Source organism: Anser brachyrhynchus, assembly GCF_964034855.1.
Source record: "Anser brachyrhynchus genome assembly, chromosome: 19".
Lineage (NCBI taxonomy): Eukaryota > Metazoa > Chordata > Aves > Anseriformes > Anatidae > Anser > Anser brachyrhynchus.
In genome coordinates this window covers 309,685-324,694 of record NC_137712.1, presented here as the reverse complement: position 1 = coordinate 324,694, position 15,010 = coordinate 309,685, and the positions used below count along the sequence as shown (strand labels likewise).

The window sequence follows — 15,010 nt, the reverse complement described above, 5'->3', positions numbered from 1 at the left end:
ATTTTCTTTCCTGCAGATGCAGCAGCATAAACTGCAAGGACAAAGAAATTTGCATCTACATTTAGATACATTCAAAATGTTTTGTGGTGGGAAAAAATCATACTTTGTTGCCACTGTGTGCATTATTACTCTAACTTCAATGGTCGCATTTTCATATCTTAGATTACAGAGAATTGATCACCTGCCAAAAATAATACAGGAAGGTAGAAGATGTAGAGGGGAAATTACAAATAACACAATAACGCCATTAAAGGATAAAAGAACTTTTATTATATCCCCATACTTTGATGACAGAGAAAGCAAAGTCACTCGTGTGATTGGGATTGTTCACCATGAAGATGTAAAAGAACTATACTGCTGGTTTTGCTGTCAGCCCCATGGACAGATATACGTATCAAAAGCAAAAATTGATGTTCACTCAGATAGATTTGGATTCCCTTATGGTGCAGCAGATATAGTTTGTCTGGAACCTGAAATCTGCGATCCAACACATGTATCAATTCATCAGTCTCCACATGGAAATATTGACCAGCTGCCAAGGTTTGAAATTAAAAACCGGAAGGCTGAGACCTTCTCTGTTGACTTCACTGTATGCATCTCTGCCATGTTTGGAAATTACAACAATGTCTTACAGTTTATACAGAGTATGGAAATGTACAAGATTCTTGGGGCACAGAAAGTGGTAGTCTATAAGAACAGCTGCAGCGAGCTGATGGAGAAAGTCTTGAAGTTTTATATGGAAGAAGGAACTGTGGAGATAATTCCTTGGCCAATAAACTCATACCTCAAGGTTTCCTCTAAATGGCACTTCATGCAGGATGGAACACACATTGGCTACTATGGGCAAATCACAGCTCTAAATGACTGTATATACCGTAACATGCGGAGGAGCAAGTTTGTGGTTCTTAATGATGCTGATGAAATAATTCTTCCCCTTAAGCACCCAGACTGGAAAACGATGATGAGCAGTCTTCAGGAGCAAAATCCAGGCACTGGCATTTTCCTCTTTGAGAACCATATCTTCCCAGAAACCATATCCACTCCTGTGTTCAACGTTTCATCTTGGAATACCGTGCCAGGTGTTAACATACTACAGCATGTGCACAGAGAACCTGACAGGAAAGAGGTGATCAATCCCAAGAAAATGATAATTGATCCAAGAAGGGTGATTCAGACTTCTGTCCACTCTGTCCTACGCGCTTATGGGACCAGTGTGAATGTTCCAATGGATGTGGCCCTCATTTATCACTGTCGGGTGCCCCTTCAAGAAAATCTTCCCAGAGACTCCCTCATCAGGGATACAACACTGTGGAAATATAACTCATCATTAATCACGAATGTTAACAAAGTGCTACAGCAAACAGTACTGTAAGCTCAAAAGCGAAACTTTGTCTATAAGGAGGGGAAAGTGGAGAGTTGTCTATGTCCCAGGGAGACATAGGATATCATTCAAAGATCACATTAAAAATCTCTTGCACCTGAAGATTACATCCTGTAAAGCTTTGGGAGACCAGCCCTTTTATGTACCATCCAAATGTAAAGGCGTTTTAGCTGTGAAATGAAACATGGTACCTTGTAAAAAATTGGCTGAGTGCTGATGAAGAGTTGGGTTCCTCAGATGAAGTCTGTGCTGCAACCTTCTTAGATGGAAGAGCTGAGGCGTAGTGAGATGAGTGAAGTATGTTCACTGTACTTTTACAATTTCAGTAATTTTTCATTTTTGCTAAACCCCAGTAAGCGCATTGTACTGCATCTACTGATGTAGCAATATACTGGCACTTTCCTGTGAAGGGGCAGAAGTATTAGTCTGATGTGGGAGAGAGCAGGAGGTATGTGTGGGAGTAGGCTTTCATTTATTTATCTTCTATGCCAAAATCATGTTTTCATTCTTTCATCAGTTTTGTGGTGGCACATACCTATGTCCTGAACGCACGCTGTCATGAGTTGCTTAGTAGTATTGGTTAGGTTCAGGTGGAACTTTTCCTTGGAAGTCTTCAAGAGTCAGTGTGTGAATAAATGTCTGCTTGCTAATTGTGTTTAAAGTAAACTTCAGCTGCCTTGTAAAGGCTAAAAGCTTTTTTTTTTTTCTTCTTTTCTTTTCTTTTGACTAAAACTAGAAGGGTAGAACAGCAGTATACTGTGTACTGGATACTTCTCATCATGCTTTTTTGCTTGCATACTCTGTCACAATGCTAAAAAGAATTTAGCACTTGGCAAGAGGTCCATTCATAATTTAGAAGGGTCAGCTGGAAGTCTCCATTCCAACGCCCTGCTCAAAGGAGGTTAAGGAAGCAGGTGTTCTTTAGGTTTTTGTTTAGGTTAGGTAGACACACAGAGCCTCTCTAGGCTATCTGTTGTAGTGTTAAACTGCCCTCACAGTGGAGAGCATATTTTCATTAAAGCTAGCCAGAACTCCTATTGCACAGTTTATGACCATTGGCCCTTATCTTGCTGCAAGATGCTGGAATGTCTGTTTTTTGTCTTCTCTACACCATATTAATAGGTAGCTGGTGACTGTAATAGTGCATACCAACTTTCCCACCCCCAGCCGTCCCTTCGCGCCTATTCTGTCTGGAAGGTTGAATTCAGTTTTCACAGGTTTTCAGACATCTTGTGCTTCAGCTCCCTGTCCATCTCTGCAGCTTCTCACTGGACCTGTTCCAGTGCATAATTGTCTATTTTGTACTGGGGAACTCAACACTGAATGTGGTTGCGGATGTTCTCTTGAATGTTGAACATAATTTAAGAATCTCTTCCCTTGAACTACCAGCTATGTACTTGGTAGAACATGTTAGTGTACAGTTAGCCTTCTGTGTTATAAGGGCATACTACTGATTCATGTTCAATTTGCTGTACAGTAGCACTCCCAGGTCCATTCCTGTAAAGCCACTTTCCATTGAGTTGTCTCCAACTATCCCATTGTGAGGGATGATTCTCAGATGCAGAATGGTGCATTTACTTTGGTTAAACTCAAGATTTCTGCCAGCCCATTTGTCCAGTTTGCTAGTCCCTCAGAACAGCATTCCCAATTCCCTTGCATATTGACTCTTCCCCTTCTTACAGGTCCCCCCCTTGCACCTCCAATTTAGAATTGTTATAAACGTGCTGAGAGGGCACTCTGCATCATCAGGGTCGCTAATAAAAAGATTAACCAATTCTGGCCCTTGAAGAGTATTATTAACTGGATACCAGTTGGATTTCATATCACTAATGACCACTCTTCAAGCTTTTCATTCATCTTGCAGTCCAAATATTTAATCCATATTTCATCAGCTTGAGTATAATGCCATTTTTGGCATGTTCCTGCCTAAACTCCTCTTGTGAAGGAATCTTAATTAAACTTTCAAGGTTAATGCAATGTTTTATAGGTGTCCCATCTTCACACAGCTTCTTTAACATGAGTTACTGCACACATCAAGCACAGCATAGTTATGCTCACCTTAAGAACAATGAGAACTGCATTTCCAGACAGGTTATTGCAAGCTTTCTGTTTCATGTTGGTTTTGGTTTTGTTTTTCACTTTTGTGTGAGATAGCAAAAGCTGTAAGAGATCATCATGTGTGCCCCACTTGGCATAGTTTAAATAAAGTGTTGTGAATTTGGCTTCTACCTGATAAAATCCTTAACTACAAGCATAATTTCAAAGTAAATTGGCATGAATAAAGATGGAAAACTGGGTAGCTAAAGACTCCAGCCTTGTATTCAAGAGATGCTGCTCCACTGTGAATTCATGCAATTCCTACCGCATCACTCCAGTATTGATTCTTGCCTATAAAAATTCTCCTTCCATTGGTGCAATTCATACTATATACTTTTGTTCATTACTACCCAAGGAACTAGGTCTCCACAGATAGATACTGGAAAGAAAAAACATCACACTTAAAACACTAGTGCTAGGCAAATTCATCTTTTTAAGGACCTGAGCCAATCTTCATGAAAACTCCTGTTTTCAGCGTGTGTAAAAATAGACACTAAGGGGAGATTTTATTGTAAGGAAAACAAAAACAAAATAAACAAACAAAAGAAACCACCTCAAAGTATTTCTAAAGCACAGGAGTTGAGATGGCATTGATACAGCTTTTAAGTACAAGTCATACAGCACAAAAATATGTAGAGTATTGCTACTCGATAGTTAACTCGTGTTCATCAGGTCTCTTACAGCTGATTAAAGTAGATGTTTTTTTACTCCTATGCCTTTTTTTTTTCAAAATTTTGATTTTTTTTTTTCTTTTCAGAAATGTACCGTTCACATATGCCCCTGCTTTCTAAATCTAGATGCAGCAACTACTTTAAGTGTGTAATTATATTAACTTCAACTTTCTGGGAAAAGTGTATGGCTGCTAGACATCACTTAATGTAAGTGTGATTCTTGGTGTAGGGATTGAACATCATCTTCTGATTCATTTTATTTCTAACTATCTGTGAACTAAATTACATTCCCACACAAACCATAGGAAACGTCAACTATAAAATACTGATCAAATCATTCTGAGTGAGATAACCACCAATAAATATGATAATGCTGTCAGATGTTCTCTAAGGTTAATTGCTGTGGCAAGCTCTATCAGATAGATGAAAAGTTGGTTCATTCTGTCTGAGGAAAGCTCATATCGACATATTCCTAAACTTAAACAAATTATTATTGTTAACATCTGATCCTAGTTAAAGGACTGTGTTGATTCCTCAATTTCAAAGATGAAGCGCTTAAAGCTATCTCAAGGAAAAAACATTTTGACAAAAATCAATTCTAGGGAGAGAAAGGGTCTATGTTCTCATTCAATTTAAAAAAGCAGCCATGCACTGTAACCAGTATTTGCTGATACATATAAAAAAAAAAACCAAACACAAAAGCCTACTCTAAAATAGTAGCTTCACCTTCTGTTCCAACAGCCGAAAAAAAAAAAAACAGGGCAGAAGTCAGGTACAAGCATTATTTCATTTTAGACTTAATGGTGGATTTGAATGGTTTAAACATTACAAGCTATGCTTCAGAGCCCAAAAAGGTATGCTTAAACATGAGTAAAAGACAAATTTAGTGGCGAATACTGTTAGCATGCTGTGTTGCATTATGTCAAAAACAACTCATTCCCAAATGCCCAAATAAAAGTAAATGATTGTGCACTGCATGATGATACCACTAGGTGTGCAACTTTGGTTCATGCAAAGTTTCATTTTATGGACACGCTGCTGATAGTCCTGAAGATTCTGCATATGTGATCTTTTCAGCCATGTTCTTTCCATAACACCAAATGGATACTGTGGTCTGGCATACTGGTGGCAAAAACCAAGCCCATATCATTTTGGCCATTTAGTCCATTTAACCAAGACATTTCACCAGCTAAAAAACTTGAACCTCTCTTTGATTTTCTGTACTCTGGTAGAGGCCAGCGGCTTATCAATTTTTCTGTCCTCAAGTCCATTATATACAGGTATCTGTTATCAAATAGTAGAGCAAATATCTCTCCAAAGCCCAGCAAGGACACATTTGAGAAGTCAGGAGGCTTGATAACCCTGGAAGATAAAACAGTGTTGTTAGAAACTCTGTCACTACACAGTCATGAACCAGCATTACTAAAACAAATTCTTATGTGTCTATAGAGAATAAGTGTCTAAACTCATCTTTTCTAAATTATTCAAGAAGAACTATATGAAAATTTTTCAAATCAAGGAAGTGAGCCCTCAAGTCAGGCCACTGGTTTCAGTGCAGGCTTTCTGCATTCAGGACAGACCCTTCTAAAGATAAATAAATGTTAAAGTTTGAAAGGGATTGTGCACAGCAGAAGAGGAAAAAAGAAATCAATTTCCAGATATACACAAAAGATGTACTTGTATTTTACAGTAAATTTTCATAGGGATTTCACACCTAAATGTCTTTAAAAAGGTACAAGATCTGTTACTATTCTTTTGACCACTCTTTTAAAAAAAAAGCTGGAAATAAAGCATAGAAATGTCTTTTTGTGACAATACAATAAATCATTCAGCATTAGTCCTTAAAAGAATGTTGCTTTACTGACCCTTAGCATAAGTTAAATATTTTTACTTTAGGGAGAAATAACTGAATATATTAGTTCCACTAAACCTTTGGGATTTTGTTGCCTTAATAAACAAAACTTGAACAGAAATTAAAGAGAATGTTTTCCACAGCTGACTGTTTGATTATAGCATTACATAAAGCACAGAACTAAGGCACAAAAACCTATGGCGATGAAAAACTGTTCTCAGCAGTGAGAGAACATCTTTCTCTTTCGAAGAAGCACTTCTTCTGAAGTAGATCTTCCTACAGTAGGCACTCTTCAAATATTCGTGACATTTCAATTAAGAGTCTGCTAACAGGTCTAGAATGCACTTTTTTGATAAGTTACAATCTTTGATGACACCATTTCCAACAGACAGAACCTCATTCTGTTTTTTGAAACAGAATACTTGACCCTTTTTTTGCAGTCTGATAGATTTTACTGTCATTCCACACTGTTATTGAGAATAACAGATTTCAGTTGAGTAGTGCTATACAAGGGAGAAATGTCTTTTTAATACCTTGTACTGTCAAATGACCTGCAGAAATGGTCTTCTGGTTTGCTGCAGAGCAATTTGGGTAGCAACACTAGCTTCCAGTCACTACAGTTTTATGTTCACAACTAGAGCACTGAAGTCTGATTTAAGTCTTTTGAAAATCTACAGCACATGTTTTGAAAATAAGAGGAGTAGTGTGTGGCCAGAAAGCAAAACAGCAATCAAATGGTTGGTGATACATTAGAATAAAATCTGGTCAATATAAACAGAATGAAACCAAGCCAACCCAAGCCTTCCTCCATATTTGAAGTCCTGGCAGTTAGGTGAAGTCTCTGGTGACTGGAAAAAAGGAAACGTCACTCCCATTTTTAAAAAGGGTAGTAAGGAGGACTCGAGGAACTACAGACCAGTGAGCCTCACTTCTGTGCCTGGGAAGATCATGGAAAAGGTCCTCCTGGAAGCAATGTCAAGGTACATGCAAGACAAAGAGTTGACCTGAGAGAGCCAGCATGGCTTCACCAAGCGTAAATCATGCCTGACCAATCTGGTGGCCTTCTACAATGGAGTGACTGCATCAGCTGACAAGGGAAGACCAACTGATGTCATCTGCCTGGACTTCTGTAAGGCCTTTGACGCGGTCCCACATGACATCCTGATCTTCAGCTTGGAGAGATACAGATTTGAAAGGTGGACCATTCAGTGGATAAGGAATTGGCTTGGAGGTCGCACCCAGAGAGTGGTGGTCAATGGCTCTATGTCCAGGTGGAGTCTGTTGATGAGTGATGTCCCTCAATGGTCCGTTCTGGGACTGGTACTGTTTACTATCTTTATCAACAACATAGAAGGATCAAGTACACCCTCGACAAGTTTGCAATGACACCAAGCTGAGTGGTGCAGTTGATACCAAAGAGGGAACGGATGCCATCCAAAGGGACCTGGATGAGCTAAGTCTAAGTGCAAAGCGCTGCACCTGGGTCAGGGCAATCCCAGACACGAGGACAGACTGGAAGAAGAACTCATTGAGAGCAGCCTTGCAGAGAAGGACTCGGGAGTTCTAGTGGACAAAAAGTTTGACATGAGCCAGCAGTGTGCGCTTGCAGGCCAGAAGGCCAACTGCATCCTGGGCTGCATCAACAGCGGAGTGGCCAGCCGGTTACGGGAGGGGATTGTCCCCCTCTACTCTGCCCCACTTGTAGTACTGCATCCAGGTCTGGGGCCCCAAGCACAGGGATGTGGATCTGTTAGATCGGTTCCAGTGGAAGGCCACGAAGCTGATCAGAGGGCTGGAGCACCTCTCCTGTGAAGAAAGGCTGAGAGAGCTGGGGCTGTTCAGCCTAAAGAAGAGAAGGCTCCGGGGTGACCTCATTGCAACCTTGCAGTACTTAAAGGGGGCTTAAAAAAGATGGAGTAAACTTTCTGCTTTGTCAGATTATGACAGGACAAGGGGGAATGGCTTTAAACTAAAAGAGGGGAGATGTAGATTAGAGGTTAGGAGGAAATTCTTCACTCAGAGGGTGGTGAAGCATTGGAACAGGTTGCCCAGAGAACTTGTGGATGCCTCATCCCTGGAGGAGTTCAAGACTAGGTTGGACGAGGCCCTGGGCAACTTGATCGAGTGGGTGGCATCCGTGCCCATTGCATGGGGGTTGGAACGGGATGATCTTAAAGGTCCCTTCCAACCCAAGCCATTCTATAGTTCTATGAATGTGTGAAGAAAGATGTTTAAAGATTTTTTATCAAGATCCTTTTGAATTACATCTAAAGAAAGTTATTAAAACCAATACATTTCATATAATACTTCCACAGAATACTTTATATTTTCTTCAATGTACACCACTGGAATAAGTTCTACACACCTTAAGATGAAAGATTTACCTGAGAATGTCATAGCTGGCAAAGTCCCACTGGTATAATCCTAGTGCTGAACTGCACACTATGTATTTACCATCGAAGTGCAGCCTGGGCTGCAGGGATATGCTGCGATCTTCAGAAACAGACAGTGTTTTCAAACATTTGCAGTTTATTTCCCTTCCAATAGGCCAAATCTAGAATTAAAAAACAAACAAAAAACATTTTAAGACCACAAAACATTCAAGTTATAAACCATTACTCAAATAGGCTCAGTCTCTTGTTAAACAGCAGGTAAATGTGCAAATGTTTTTCAGAAATACTTATCTTCTTTATCTTATCTTCTAAAAACAGCAGTATTTGCCCAAGTGTTTCACTGTCACATTAGCACATTAGGCATGAAAAAAAAACTTATTTTTTTAAATTACCATTCATGTTGAGCTACCATTTGATTCTAAACGTGACAGAAAGTATTGAAAAGTTAGCTTCCAAAGAGTTTCTTGTCTTGTACACAACTTTACAAGTAAGGACTATGAGAGAAAAAGTCCTATATTAATTGTAAATCAGCAGAGCACTCAAGTATTCTATTTCCCTAGGAAGAACAATGATGTGTTCGTGACATATGGTACATACCTTGATTTCATACTTATCTGCACTTAGAAGAATATAATCCCCGGGACTATGCATAAGAGATTTGACTTTGCACTTCTGCAAAACTACCTGTAATTGAAGGATGTAATGACTTATTCTGATGCTGTTAACCACGCATTCATTTTTATTTTCCATTTCATTATACAGGAGTATGCTACAGAGATTGTTAAAGGCAATACAGATACTTTTAGCAACTGAAGGGAAACTGCTGTTTACACTTTTTTTGCTCCTACTAGTGAGAACTTATTGTACTAATACACTACTATATGTACTTCTCTACAATTCTCCCCCCAGCACACATTCCAAGTTCTGAAATGCTCGCAAGGAAAATACTGTTTCTCAACTTCAGAACACTTCTGTCATGCTTACACTTTGGTTATCAAGATCATTACTTTTTCTACATAATTTTTAGAGTAGCTTTCTTTCAGAACTACTGTATTCATTTGGTCTTTGAATTGAACACCAATTCCTAGTATTATTCCAGCTGCTTTGGAACAGAAATCTCTTCAGTGTTCTGAAAGGTTTAGTTACAGCTTAAGTATTTTTTCTTTTGAAATGTTATTTTGCAATATCTACATTTCTTGATATTTTCCGGTTCTGCACCTAGGGACAAGGTTGGGATTAGGAAACAGAAATTCAGAACATGCTAAAAACTTCATGCAAGGAAGTCTTTTGCAAGTGTTTTTAATTAAAAAAATCAATATTCCCACCTTAGTGACCCATTCCGTGTGTCCAGTAAGGGTATTCAGGCATGTTCCTGTTGATAAGGCCCACACTTTCACAGTGAAGTCTGCAGAGCCACTGACCAGAATGTCAAGTTCATCATTGTAATCCACACTAAAAACTACAAACAGAGTGGGTTTTAAATAAGGAATACCGTCTCTGTGCATGTGTTTTTATGAGAGACACTAACTGGGTCAAAATGCATAAGCTACTACAGTTTTAACTGTTGTTCTTGAACTGTATACATGAATTATCAATGCATCCCCAAACATACACTACAAAAGTACCATTTGTTCAAATTAAAAGCATGTAAATCAGTGGTTCCATTATGACTGGATTACAGTGAAGTGTAACATCACTGTAGTTCCTAAGATAATAGTTCTAAGAAGTCAATTTCAGCAGGATTAGTACGACTGGTATGTCATACAAGAACAGACCTACAGCTGAGTTGAGGATATTTTGTGGTAGAGGACAGATAATTAAGACAGAAATGCAAATAGAGATTCCCAGGATCTATTGTGCTCTTTCCTGTAAGACCATCTCCAGTTTGGGGATATAAACATGTCCTATTGACACGTGCTCCCTGTTATATATGGCTTGCCTCTTTTTTTCTAAACTCTAGAGCACTACATCACTACTGCATCTAGTATTATTTTCCTGCAAAAAACTATATTACTATGCCTTGGCATTATCCAAGGACAGACAGATCTAGATCTGCTCTGGCCACTTCCCTCCCAAAAAGCAATTAGGGACAGAGCTTTAAAACAATATGCTATTGTACAGAAAGCTAACCTAAATTATAATGTGTTCTATTATATGTGATGTATATTACTTGACTGGTGAAATTAAAAACTGAGAAGTTCAACATACCTGCACCAGTGTGTCCTCTGAAATGCTGTGTCTTTGCCCCAGAGCTCCACTCCCAACAGGCTACTGTGTTATCAAAAGATCCTGTTACAAGCTTTTGTTCATCAAACTTCACTGTAGCACAAGTGTGTGTCTGGATACCATAGATGCACTGACCTGTGCTTACATCCCACAGTTTTGCAGACAAGTCATCTGATCCTAGAATATAAAATAACAGGATAATTGCAAGCAAATAATATATACAATTTTCAACCCTTCACTAGTATTTCATTTTTGTCTTAAACATAGCATTTTCACAGAATCACAGAACAGTTGAGGCTGGAATGGACCTCTGGAGGTCAACCCCCATGACTCAAGCAGGGCCATGTAGAGCCAGTTGCCCAGGATCATGACCACATGGCTTTTGAGTATCTCCAAGGAGGCAGACTCCACAACCTCTCTGGGCAACCTGTGTCAGTGCTCCATCACCTGCAGAGTTAAAAAAAAAAAAAAAAAATATCCACACAAGGGTTTCCTGACGTTCAGATGGAACCTCTGGTGTTTCAGTTTCTGCCAACTGCTTCTTGTCCTGTCACTGGGCACCTTTGATGAAACTGGTTCTACCCTCCCTTTAGGTATTTATGTATATTGTTAAGATTCTCCCAGGCCTTCTCTTCTCTAGAGAAAATAGTCCCAGCTCTCTCATCTTTTCCTCATAGGAAAGAATTAACAATCTTAATTATGCTGCTAGATGTCTGCCTTCCATTTTTCCCTTCCATAGATTCCAGCACCCACTCTGATTGATAGTATCTACTGAAACAAATGCCTGGAAGCTTTATAAGATAGATCACGCTCAGGTTTGGGGAGCCACTGACTATACTGTGTTTTAGTTTCTTTCAGGTAGGAAAGGAGTCCATTAAATCTCTGCATTGAGAAAGATGGAAAGACAGCAGATGAATACCAGACCCCCTCACCTGCCATTTTCCTTTCTCCCCCTGGATGTTTTTTTTTGTTGTTGTTTTTGTTTTTTAAAACAAATAAACTTATAACAGTAACTCAAGTCCCCTGGTTTTAGAGAGTGGGAAAAAGAGCCCAGACCATTCCATCTCTTTTTTTCTCCTGTGGTTTCAGCACATAAATGTGCCACTTTTCAGTAACGTTTGATAATGCTGCTTCGTGTGGATTTTCCTTCCCTGCTGACTAGGAAAGTAAAAGACAGGCCAGCGTCTAGTTGCTAGTTTCTAGTAAACACCCTAATGTACCAGCTGATGTGGGGGTACTTAGCCACTATTTCCAACTTATAGATTCTATAACACTGTGATTTCAAGTCATTGGGAAATCCTTGGAATATGCTCTGACAGTAGTTACCATTCTTTCGTACTTAATGTTTCATATTTGTTCTGGCTGTATTTCTGAGTTCAAACTGAAATCTTGAAGTCTGCACTCTTCAGGAACGAAGCTGAAACCACCATTACAATATGCAAGTCAGATTAGTAGCAAGGTTAAATCTAGTTTATAGGTCTTTATACAAGAGCTTAGATTATGTTAAGAACTGAAAGTGCCTATGAATATATCAGAGAAATTGTCTTGTCACAAGGAAGACACTTTGCCTCATACAGCTTGAGAGACTGCAGTGACCATACATACGGTCAGCCCAGTCAAGGTCCCTTTAACCTGACTAACATATCTTCTAAAGGATAACTAACATAACTGTACTTCTCAAATGTGCTTGCTAATATGAAGAATGATATGCAACAAGGTTACCATCTTCTTTTTTTTGACCAGTAAAGAAATTGGTGTCCTCGTGTATTTTTTGTGTATTTTTTTTTTCTATTACAGTGACTAGTGAGCTTACTAGAGCCAGAAGCTTCAGAAACTGCAAAACAAATTTTTTTTTGAATCACACTGGATTGAGTTAGCATTATGAAAATAACCTATCTGGTCAAGGAAAATCAACTTGTAATTAATCAAATGAGGCTGTGTAGAAGATAACAAAATTGTAAGACTACAAGTTTTCTGAACTTCCTACCTGTGCACAGAAGACCATCTTTATAGTAAAGTGCATATACTCTGGCACTGTGTCCAATTAAAGAGGATGTCTCAAAGGCTTCATGGTCCTTCAGTTGCTTCATCCTTGAAATAGCCTTTAGGTAAACCTTCTTCCAGTGTAGAGGATCCTGAACAGAGTCATCTATTTGCCAACCCAAATTCTTACATGCAGTCTGCCAGACCTCTGTACAGGCACTTATAACCTTATTCCATTGCTTAGAGACGAGGCAACATGTGAGTAAGGTCTGAGGATCAAGCCATTTTAACAGATAAAAACTCAGTTCCAATGGAAGAAGTTTGAGGAAGTCCCTCTTGAGAAGAATCTCTAGATTATTGGAGAGGTGCCTGAGCTGGACTGCTCCACTCAAGCTAATCAGGTGATCCAGAGTTTCATTTTTCTGCAAGTCCGTCAGAGAAAGAAATGTAATAGAAATGTTATCAAGCCATGCTTCAAAGTCCTTTTTCTCCATAAGGTTATGGAAAAATTTACCTGTGATACATCAAAATACTGTATTAGTTCTATTCAGAAAACAAGGTAAGCATCACATCTTTATTACTGGTACATCAGTATTCCGTCGGTTAAAGCATAGACAGAAGTGACCAAACACATCGTAAAATATTCATGAGGCTAGTAATGAGCATTTGCACAAACTTTGAACTATTGTCTGACCTGTATAAGACTTAAAAGTGAGTTGTACAGAGCAAGTGCATGTTAGCATTCATTATGAATTATTTACATCTTTCTTGTTACAGGTTAACATTTTCAAGTTCTCAATCCAGTAAGGGTTGATTCAAGTTTTAAACCTACTACAGCATATAAACACTGTCTTACAGTTTACTCGTGGTTAAGCTGAAAAAGGGAAGAGAACAAAGCATACAGAGTGATAAGAAGCTAGTTACTGACAGAATTTATTCAGACTTTCGTCCTGAACCACTTTATGGGAAAAAGAAAAAAAAAGTTAGCTGCTTTGTGTTTAAAGAAGATACAAAGATATGTCTGGAGAATTGTATTGAAGGATGTTAGTCATCTTTTGTATCTCTCTGACCTCTTTAATTTTTTTCCCTATTTCCCAGTTTATTTCCAATGAACAGAATTAACCATGAAACTGAAGGCTTCAAATGCTACTTCTTGAACTCTGTGATCTGTATGCACTTATACTATGCTGTAACATTCTCAGGTTCCTACAATATGTTTGAAACATCAGGCAAACAGTTAAAAAGCTTTATTTATATGTATTTTCTCTGGAAGAACTCATTCCACTCATTAGATAACTAACCAAATTTAATTAATAGAAGCTCCCAAATCTAAAACAATTGAGGAATCTGAATGGGAGTCAATAATATGTTTATTTCTGTACAGAAATGTATTTCTGTTTACCTTCACAGAATAAGACCTTAAAGTACACCTCTTAACATGGCATAGTAGCACTGAAAAGTAGAGTCTTCACTATGAGAGGCTGCACGTGGCCTGCATAGAAGTATCGATTCTTGATAAAAACACAGGAAGGCACTTGGCATTAAATGCACAAAACCAGCTGCTTCTGTCGAGTCACAAGTTCATGCAGTAACTGTTACTGTTGACAGCACGTAAGGGCTTTCCTCAGCACATATGGCAGAAAGCATATCTGCTGCTCTAACAGGCACACGTTCTCTTTAGAACAAACACAATTTTCTAACAGTCTCCCTAACGGTAAAAAATACGTGAGCTCTAAGGCGTGTGTTGCATTCAGCACATGACGCTACTGCTGAAACCAACAGCAGCCGTGAGGGCCCGAAACCGGTGCTGCGTACACAGGGCTCTTTCCTAGGCGTTATCCGACAACCGCGCCACTCCCCCACCCGTTCCCATTTCCCTCCACACGCAAAAAGCACGGCGAGGACCGGAGACTTTTAGCGCAGCTGCAGCCAACAGCAGCCGCCTGAACAACTCCCTCTCACCTCAGGTAGCGGCCAGGCGCGGGGCGTCCCTCGGCAGGCAGCCGCCACGGCTCGCGCGGTCCGCCGGGGCCCGGCAGGGACTGGGGCTTCCCCGCAGCCATCGCTCCTGCAGCAAAGGACAGGCTCCCGCCACTTCCGCAGCCCGCACCACAACCTGCAGGCACCCGCTGGAGCGGCCGCCCTCGGACACTGCTGTGCGCCTCAGCCACGCCCGACGCGGGAGGGGGCTGAGGGGGAGGGCGCGGAGAGAAGGCGAGCCCCGCGCCGTGGCAGCTGCGCCGGGCGAACCGGCCGGCACCCGGAGGGAAGGCACTCGGCCGGAGCCCACGGCTCTCCGTGGTCGGGCAGCTTCCGGCGCATCCTCCAAACGTCATCGCGCCCCGCTGCCGCAGCCTGGCCGCTTCCGTCTGAACTAGGGCTTGCGAGAGGCGCGGTGTCCCCCTGG

The 15,010-nt window shown here is 40.2% G+C and overlaps 2 protein-coding genes across 20 annotated transcripts in view; one reads left to right on the top strand and one right to left on the bottom strand.

The window, feature by feature from the left end:
* LOC308180330 (beta-1,4-galactosyltransferase galt-1-like) overlaps positions 1-12,601 on the top strand; it is a 31,035-nt gene extending 18,434 nt beyond the window's left edge. For 11 of the 19 annotated variants that reach the window (XM_080561744.1, XM_080561740.1, XM_080561738.1 and 8 more), the window contains one exon: positions 17-5,126. In XM_080561744.1, coding sequence (XP_080417870.1) covers positions 17-1,372 — 1,356 coding nt within the window. In that variant the 3' untranslated portion in view covers positions 1,373-5,126. Of the gene's footprint in view, positions 1-16; positions 5,127-11,468 lie in introns of those variants that run through there. The other 8 variants (XR_013940897.1, XR_013940898.1, XR_013940899.1 and 5 more) reach the window with 4 other exon arrangements.
* FBXW2 (F-box and WD repeat domain containing 2) lies at positions 3,947-14,939 on the bottom strand (the record flags this gene model as incomplete). Its single annotated transcript, XM_080561723.1, is given in 8 exon segments — positions 3,947-5,511; positions 8,386-8,555; positions 8,992-9,078; positions 9,720-9,853; positions 10,603-10,797; positions 12,608-13,025; positions 14,566-14,679; positions 14,682-14,939. Coding segments are annotated over 8 exon segments (1,665 nt in total). The 3' UTR covers positions 3,947-5,222.
* Positions 14,940-15,010: the final 71 nt, after the last annotated feature.